This window comes from Theobroma cacao, chromosome 4 (assembly GCF_000208745.1).
Source record: "Theobroma cacao cultivar B97-61/B2 chromosome 4, Criollo_cocoa_genome_V2, whole genome shotgun sequence".
Lineage (NCBI taxonomy): Eukaryota > Viridiplantae > Streptophyta > Magnoliopsida > Malvales > Malvaceae > Theobroma > Theobroma cacao.
The window spans coordinates 7,318,569-7,327,879 of record NC_030853.1 but is presented as its reverse complement, the minus strand read 5'-3'; the positions used below and the strand labels follow the sequence as shown (position 1 = coordinate 7,327,879).

The 9,311-nt window shown below is 40.4% G+C and overlaps 1 protein-coding gene across 1 annotated transcript; it reads left to right on the top strand.

Moving 5' to 3' along the window:
• LOC108661520 lies at positions 247-9,109 on the top strand. The gene is made up of 6 exons (XM_018118874.1): positions 247-276; positions 921-1,005; positions 1,797-1,855; positions 2,358-3,834; positions 8,201-8,285; positions 9,072-9,109. Exons 4-5 carry the CDS (start codon positions 2,364-2,366, stop codon positions 8,248-8,250), a joined length of 1,521 nt encoding a protein of 506 aa, XP_017974363.1. The 5' UTR covers positions 247-276; positions 921-1,005; positions 1,797-1,855; positions 2,358-2,363; the 3' UTR covers positions 8,251-8,285; positions 9,072-9,109.

The following is a 9,311-nucleotide window of genomic DNA, read 5'->3' as shown; positions in this document are numbered from 1 at the left end:
AATTGTGGTAGGATTGGATAAATACCAGAATATTTGTGGTGGAAAATTAAGAAGAAAAAGTCAAAAAGTTAAAAATTGGGCCAATAAGCATGTGACACATGGCATGCTTGATTATTTTATTATTTTCTATAGAAATCAGCCCATTAAATCCCCAATTCCCTCACCATATTCGGCCTAGACATCCAGCAACAAGAAAAAAGGAAGAACAAAAGGAAAAACAAGAAAACCTAGGTGGAAATTCAAAGAAAAAGTGAAGAAATCAAGGAAACAAGCTAGGTAAGTTAAAATTTCTTTAATTCTCCTTGATACCTAGCTTACCCATGCTTTTGTTCTTGATTTCCATGGTTGAATATTGAGTTATCATGATGAATTCAATTCTGAAAAATGGGTATGGAAGAGGAATTGTTGTTGGAATAATTTGATTTTAGACTATGTTAGTGTTTAGGGATAGTTAAGCATGGTTATGAACAAAAACACAAAAGAAATATTCAATTTCTCTAGGGTTCCTTGTTGGCCGAACCATGAGGGCTGAATATCAATGGGGGATTGTTTTTATTTCAAGGAAAATGGCATGGAAAATGATGAAGTAAGGTGAAACGGTTATGTAGAAAAAAATTCGATGCTAGTACACCAAATGACCAAATTTTTTCTATAAGGAATTGTGAGGGTTCTAATGCTGAATTTGGCTTTATTTAAATGTATGTGGTAAATTAAGGTATTAGAGGAGAAATGAATTAATTTGGAGGTGATTTGGACACAATCGCCGATTAATCGGGTGATCGGTCGAATTTAATCGATACCGTGATTAAGCGGTAATCGGACATATTTTTGCATTTACATATCAAGCATTAGTAGTTTAAATTAATTTATATCAATTTAGGGACAATATAGTAAATTCCTCGACTTTGTTATTTGTCAAGGTGGTGAGACGTCCGGAAAAGGCAAAGGAATTACGCCTGAGGACTATTAGTCAGAGTTCACCCGGAATCCGGATTTTCGACACCTGTGAGTGGACTGCCTATCAAAATTGTTTTGGGAATATGACTGTTTTGAACAAAGTGTTTGAATGATTTTATGCAATTTTTCATGAAAATGAATGCCTTGGGAACAAGCTTTTGAGAAAAGGTTTATGTTATGAAATGTGGTTATTATGGATTTCTATGTGGCTGCATTATGTTGATATACATATATGCTTGAATATAATGTTGTGTAATTATGTTGACTCGGCTATGTGCGAGTAGGGAGTGTGCATAAGCCGAGGATGACCCGGTTATGTGCGAGTAGGGAGTGCGCATAATCCGGTGATGACCCAGCCATGTGCGAGTAGGGAGTGCGCATGAGCTGGTGATGATGATGATGAGCTGGTGATGATGATGATGGGTTGGTGAGATGATGATGATGGGTATATACGTATATATATATATATATACATATGTAAATGTGTGTGATATAGCAAATTGATGGACAATGATTTATGGTTGTAATGTACGTAAAATTTGACACATTATACTTTGAGAATTTTCATGAATGTTAGGTTGATTTTATTAGTTTAGCAGGATGGCTTTTGTTGAGTGAGGAAAAATGTTTCTCTTGTTGCTTTGTTTTCACTGCATCGAAATTCATGCTCGCTGTAGCGAAAAACTCTGGGGTTTGGAGGGGTTTTAAATAGGAATGAACTAAATTGCATTGTTTGAAACAAGTGCATCATGATTTTAAATTTTTCCTAATTGTTGCTTGTTCCCTTCCTTGTTCACTCACTGGGTTTATACTCACCATTTTCAAATTCATGTTTTCAGATCACGAGGTAGCCGATAATTAGGACGAGGTGTCCTTGTAGATCTGTGTACATCTTCTGGTAGGTGTCTCGGCATTCGGTAGCTGTATATCCATCCGAGTCACTCCGCTGGAGGTCGAGTATTATTTTGTTATGTATAGATGAACTTAATGTAAATTTTAAAAGAGTAATGCCAGTACGAGTTGGCAATGTATATCACTATTTTGACTCAAAGTCATGAAATAGGACTTAGTGATAATAAATAGAATCATAAGTAAGATAAATAATAGGCTTGCTTGGGTTTAGTGGATTACGTCCATTGGACCCATGCGCCGGTCATGACCCGGAATTTGGGTCGTGACAATATTGGTATCAGAGCCCTAGGTTTGTCTAGGTCCTAGAACTTCCTTTTTGTTAGTCCAGCGGAGAGTCGGGTCTTTATGTGGGAACTTCAGTTGTAAAGTGTGAACCGCGGCACATTTTACAACCAAATGACCGCATAGATTCCCTATCTTAGAAACCACCTTTTGCTTTAAGTATGATTATAATATGTGTTTAATAACAGGCGTTTGCTTTTGTCTAGGTAAGAATGCCGCCTAAGACACGAGCCGCCTCAAGACGGGCAGGGGAGCAAGATGTTCCCATTGAGATGGCAGATAGACCACGGGCATCCACCCAGAGAGGCCGAGGTAGACGTGGCAGGGTCACTAGGCCGGTGGGGTTGGATACGCCTGTGAGTAGGCAAGAAGAGGGACAGTCCTCAGGTGATGTAGATAGACACCCAGCTAGGGGTATTACTATTGAGGATTTGGCGGCAGGCCTACAGGGAGTTAACCGGGTTGTAGAGATGATGGCGACCCGCATGGAAGATATACAAAGGGTAGTAGAGGGGAGACCTACAGTACAAGAATCCCCTAGCTCCCAAGGACAGGCCGATCACCAACATCATGAGGAGGAGAGGGGACATCTAGATATTTCTCTTCCTGACTTTCTCAAGCTTAAGCCTCCAACATTTTCAGGGTCTGATGCATCGGAGAAACCCCAGGTTTTCTTGGATAAGATGGAGAAAATTTGTAAAGCCTTGGGATGTTCTAGTGTTCGGTCAGTTGAGCTAGTCGCCTTCCAATTAGAGGATGTGGCGCAAGAATGGTATAGCTCTTTATGTAGAGGCAGACCGACTAATGCAACACCGTTGGCCTGGAGTGAGTTCAATGTAGCCTTCTTAGATCGATTCTTACCACTCAGTGTGCGTAATGCCAGAGCTAGAGAGTTTGAGACTTTGGTACAGACTTCAAGCATGACGGTGTCTGAGTATGACATCAAGTTCACGCAGCTAGCTCGTTATGCGCCCTATCTCGTTTCTACTGAGGAGATGAAGATTCAGAGGTTTGTGGATGGGTTAGTGGAGCCATTATTTAGGGCTGTGGCATCCCGAGATTTCACTACCTATTCTGCAGCAGTGGATCGTGCTCAACGCATCGAGATGAGGACCAGTGAGAGTAGGGCTGCGAGGGATAGAGCAAAAAGGGGCAAGACAGAGGGTTATCAGGGCCGTAGAGATTTCAGCAGTGGTGGTTCATCTTCTAGCCGTCAGGGTCCACAGAGGGACTCACGGTTACCTCAGCAGGGGAGTGACGCACCTGGTGCTAATATTAGGGTGGGACAGAGAACCTTCAGTTCTAGGAGGCAGCAAGATTCTAGACAGAGTAGTCAAGTCATTCGCTCTTGTGATACTTGTGGGAGACGACATAGTGGACGGTGCTTCCTTACTACAAAAACTTGTTACGGGTGCGGTCAACCTGGGCATATTAGGAGGGATTGTCCGATGGCACATCAATCACCAGATTCTGCTCGTGGTTCCACCCAGCCAGCTTCATCTGCTCCGTCAGTTGCTGTCTCATCTGGCCGGGAGGTTAGTGGATCGAGAGGTAGAGGTGCGGGTACTTCCTCTCAAGGCAGACCATCTGGGTCCGGACATCAAAGTTCTATTGGTAGAGGCCAAGCGAGGGTGTTTGCTTTAACACAGCAGGAGGCTCAAACATCCAATGCCGTGGTCTCAGGTATTCTCTCCGTTTGTAATATGAATGCTCGAGTACTATTTGATCCTGGTGCTACCCATTCTTTTATCTCTCCATGTTTTGCATCTCGGTTGGGTAGAGGTCGTGTTAGGAGAGAGGAACAATTAGTGGTGTCTACTCCTTTAAAGGAGATATTTGTGGCCGAGTGGGAATATGAGTCCTGTGTAGTGCGAGTCAAGGACAAAGACACTTCGGTGAATCTAGTGGTGCTAGACACCTTAGACTTTGATGTAATCTTGGGGATGGATTGGTTATCACCCTGCCATGCTAGTGTGGACTGCTATCATAAATTGGTTAGATTTGATTTCCCCGGTGAACCATCATTTAGTATTCAGGGGGATAGGAGTAATGCTCCAACCAATTTGATATCGGTCATATCTGCCAGAAGATTATTACGACAGGGTTGTATAGGTTACTTGGCTGTTGTAAAGGATAGTCAGGCAAAGATTGGAGATGTAACTCAAGTGTCGGTGGTGAAGGAGTTCGTGGATGTATTTCCTGAGGAGCTACCAGGTTTGCCTCCTGAACGGGAGATTGAGTTTTGCATAGATTTGATTCCCGACACTAGACCTATATCCATACCCCCATATAGAATGGCACCTGCAGAGCTTAAAGAGCTTAAGGATCAGTTGGAGGATTTGTTGGATAAAGGTTTCATACGACCTAGTGTATCCCCATGGGGAGCACCAGTGTTATTTGTGAAGAAGAAAGATGGGTCACTTAGGCTGTGCATTGATTATCGACAGCTTAATAAAGTGACGGTGAAGAATAAATATCCTCTCCCAAGGATAGATGATTTATTTGATCAACTACAAGGAGCACAATGTTTTTCTAAGATAGATCTGCGATCTGGGTACCATCAGTTGAGAATCCGGAACGAAGATATACCCAAGACCGCATTTCGAACAAGATATGGGCACTATGAGTTCTTAGTGATGTCATTTGGGCTCACGAATGCTCCTGCAGCCTTTATGGATTTGATGAACCGAGTGTTCAAACCTTATTTGGATAAGTTTGTGGTGGTGTTTATTGATGACATTTTGATATATTCAAAGAGTCGAGAGGAGCATGAGCAGCATCTTAAGATAGTGCTCCAAATTTTGAGAGAACATCGATTGTATGCTAAGTTCTCCAAGTGTGAGTTTTGGCTCGAAAGTGTTGCATTCTTGGGGCATGTGGTATCTAAGGAGGGGATACAAGTTGATACAAAGAAAATTGAAGCAGTGGAAAAATGGCCAAGGCCAACATCAGTTACGGAGATTAGAAGCTTTGTGGGTTTAGCTGGCTATTATCGTCGCTTTGTGAAGGACTTCTCCAAAATAGTTGCCCCTTTGACTAAGCTGACACGTAAAGATACAAAATTTGAGTGGTCTGATGCTTGTGAGAATAGTTTTGAGAAGCTTAAGGCATGTTTCACCACAGCTCCAGTGTTAAGCCTACCGCAAGGCACAGATGGAGTGTTGAGGTATGGAACCAGACTTTATGTGCCTGATGGTGACGGGTTGAGGAGAGAAATATTGGAGGAAGCTCACATGGCAGCTTATGTGGTACATCCAGGGGCTACAAAGATGTATCAAGATTTGAAAGAGGTGTATTGGTGGGAAGGACTTAAGAGAGATGTAGCTGAGTTTGTCTTCAAGTGCCTGGTTTGTCAGCAGGTTAAGGCCGAGCATCAAAAGCCTGCAGGGCTACTACAGCCATTATCAGTACCCGAGTGGAAGTGGGAACATATTGCTATGGACTTTGTAACGGGTTTGCCTCGAACCAGTGGGGGATATGATTCAATTTGGATAGTAGTGGACCGGTTAACAAAGTCAGCTCATTTTCTTCCAGTTAAGACTACTTATGGGGCTGCCCAATACGCTCGAGTTTATGTGGATGAGATAGTGCAACTACATGGTATTCCCATTTCTATAGTATCTGACAGAGGAGCTCAGTTTACTAGTAGATTTTGGGGAAAGTTGCAAGAAGCATTGGGCACTAAGTTGGATTTCAGCACAGCTTTCCACCCTCAGACTGATGGACAGTCTGAACAGACCATACAGACATTGGAGGATATGTTGAGGGCTTGTGTGATAGACCTTGGTGTCAGGTGGGAACAATATCTACCCTTAGTGGAATTTGCCTACAACAACAGTTTCCAAACTAGCATCCAAATGGCACCATTTGAGGCATTATATGGACGGAGATGTAGGTCACCCATTAGATGGCTAGAGGTAGGAGAAAGGAAACTTTTGGGGCCTGAGTTGGTGCAGGATGCCACTAAGAAAATACGCATGATCCATCAGAGGATGTTAACAGCACAAAGTAGACAAAAGTCATATGCTGATAACCGACGGAGAGACTTGGAGTTCCAAGCAGGAGATCATGTATTTTTGAAAGTTTCGCCAACTAAAGGGGTAATGAGGTTTGGCAAGAAAGGGAAGTTAAGTCCTCGGTATATAGGACCCTTCGAGATCTTAGAAAGGGTTGGAGTAGTGGTATATCGTTTGGCATTACCGTCAGACCTTTCGAATATCCATCCCGTGTTTCATGTATCCATGCTTAGGAAGTACAACCCAGATCCAACACATGTACTACGGTATGACACCATTCAGTTGCAAGATGATCTAAGCTATGAGGAACAATCGATAGCTATCCTTGATAGGCAAGTTAAAAAGCTCCGTTCAAAAGATGTAGCCTCAGTGAAAGTATTGTGGCGGAATCACACTAGTAAAGAGGTAACGTGGGAAGCTGAGGATGACATGCGGACAAAGCATCCACACCTCTTCGATATGTAAAGGTAACCCACTCTACATTGAGTTTAAATTTGGGGATCGAATTTTTATTAGTGGGGGAGAATGTGAGACCCTGTCAAATTCGATTAAAAGACGGTATTGTATCGAGTGGTACAACTAAGTTAAATCGAGCATTGAACTAGTTCAAATAGAAATTTTAAGAGGAAATTGAAAATTTTGAAACCCACAAAATGGTTTAGAATAGTGATTCGGAGTTCAGGGTCCAGTTTGGAGTCCATCAAGAAAATTGACAGATTAGGGACAAAACGGTCATTTTACCATTTATGATGAAATGGAAATTTCTAGCGAAGATTTGATCACATTTGACAAAGAATAATTATATGAAATATAATATTGATTATTGGAGTATAAAATGATGTTTAGCAGTGAAAAATTATGATTCTCGGTATTTATGGAGCACAAGGGCAAAATGGTAATTTTGCCACTAGAGGACTAAACAAAAATTTTTTTAAAACAATTTTTGCCCCATTTGGTTAATATTGATCAATATTAGTGTTATTTTAGGTTGAAAAGTAGAAATAATGAGATTCCGGTACATTTCGGAGTATAGGGGCAAAATCGTAATTTTTTCGTCCCGGAGGCAAATCAGTAAAATTTTCACCCCAGCACTTGTCAAGACCAAGGGATTTTAATTGTGGTAGGATTGGATAAATACCAGAATATTTGTGGTGGAAAATTAAGAAGAAAAAGTGAACAAGTTCAAAATTGGACCAATAAGCATGTGACACATGGCATGCTTGATTATTTTATTATTTTCTATAGAAATCAGCCCATTAAATCCCCAATTCCCTCACCATAGTTGGCCTAGGCATCCAACAATAAGAGAAAAGGAAGAACAAAAGAAAAAACAAGAAAACCTAAGTGGAAATTCAAAGAAAAAGTGAAGAAATCAAGGAAACAAGCTAGGTAAGTTAAAATTTCTTTAATTCTCCTTGATACCTCGCTTACCCATGCTTTTGTTCTTGATTTCCATGGTTGAATATTGAGTTATCATGATGAATTCAATTCTGAAAAATGGGTATGGAAGAGGAATTATTGTTGGAATAATTTGATTTTAGACTATATTAGTGTTTAGGGATAGTTAAGCATGGTTATGAACAAAAACACAAAAGAAATATTCAATTTCTCTAGGGTTCCTTGTTGGCCGAACCATGAGGGCTGAATATCAATGGGGGATTGTTTTTATTTCAAGGAAAATGGCATGGAAAATGATGAATTAAGGTGAAACGGTTATGTAGAAAAAAATTCGATGCTAGTACACCAAATGACCAAATTTTTTCTATAAGGAATTGTGAGGGTTCTAATGCTGAATTTGGCTTTATTTAAATGTATGTGGTAAATTAAGGTATTAGAGGAGAAATGAATTAATTTGGAGGTGATTTGGACACAATCGCCGATTAATCGGGTGATCGGTCGAATTTAATCGATACCGTGATTAAGCGGTAATCGGACATATTTTTGCATTTACATATCAAGCATTAGTAGTTTAAATTAATTTATATCAATTTAGGGACAATATAGTAAATTCCTCGACTTTGTTATTTGTCAAGGTGGTGAGACGTCCGGAAAAGGCAAAGGAATTACGCCTGAGGACTATTAGTCAGAGTTCACCCGGAATCCGGATTTTCGACACCTGTGAGTGGACTGCCTATCAAAATTGTTTTGGGAATATGACTGTTTTGAACAAAGTGTTTGAATGATTTTATGCAATTTTTCATGAAAATGAATGCCTTGGGAACAAGCTTTTGAGAAAAGGTTTATGTTATGAAATGTGGTTATTATGGATTTCTATGTGGCTGCATTATGTTGATATACATATATGCTTGAATATAATGTTGTGTAATTATGTTGACTCGGCTATGTGCGAGTAGGGAGTGCGCATAAGCCGAGGATGACCCGGTTATGTGCGAGTAGGGAGTGCGCATAACCCGGTGATGACCCAGCCATGTGCGAGTAGGGAGTGCGCATGAGCTGGTGATGATGATGATGAGCTGGTGACGATGATGATGGGTTGGTGAGATGATGATGATATGTATATATATATATATACATATGTAAATGTGTGTGTTATAGCAAATTGATGGACAATGATTTATGGTTGTAATGTACGTGAAATTTGACACATTATACTTTGAGAATTTTCATGAATTTTATGTTGATTTTATTAGTTTAGCAGGATGGCTTTTTGTTGAGTGAGAAAAAATGTTTCTCTTGTTGCTCTGTTTTCATTGCAGCGAAATTCATGCTCGCTGTAGCGAAAAACTCTCGGGTTTGGAGGGGTTTTAAATAGGAATGAACTAAATTGTATTGTTTTGAAACAAGTGCATCATGATTTTAAATTCTCCCTAATTGTTGCTTGTTCCCTTTCTTGTTCACTCACTGAGTATTGTACTCACGTTTTATAAAAATTCATGTTTTCAGATCAGGTGACTGTTGGACCCTAGATCGAGGAGTCCCCGTAGTGCATCTCCTGGGTATGTGTCTGGCATTCGATAGTAATCCCTTTTATTGTAAATGTCTCTGCTGGAAGTCATGGGTTCTTTTGTATTGTGAATACAATCTAGCAATGTGAATATGTGTATGCAATGTAAATTGCTAAATACATTACTGGTATAGTGCATGTATATTATTATCGATAATGCCATTTTGTTTTGGCTATGT

Bases quoted from the DNA above. Each gene is read 5' to 3' on its own strand.
- LOC108661520 (XM_018118874.1), top strand. From the start codon at position 2,364: ATGCCGCCTAAGACACGAGCCGCCTCAAGACGGGCAGGGGAGCAAGAT. The intron at 3,835-8,200 runs GTATTCTCTCCG...TTATTTGTCAAG, and splicing joins ATCCAATGCCGTGGTCTCAG to GTGGTGAGACGTCCGGAAAA.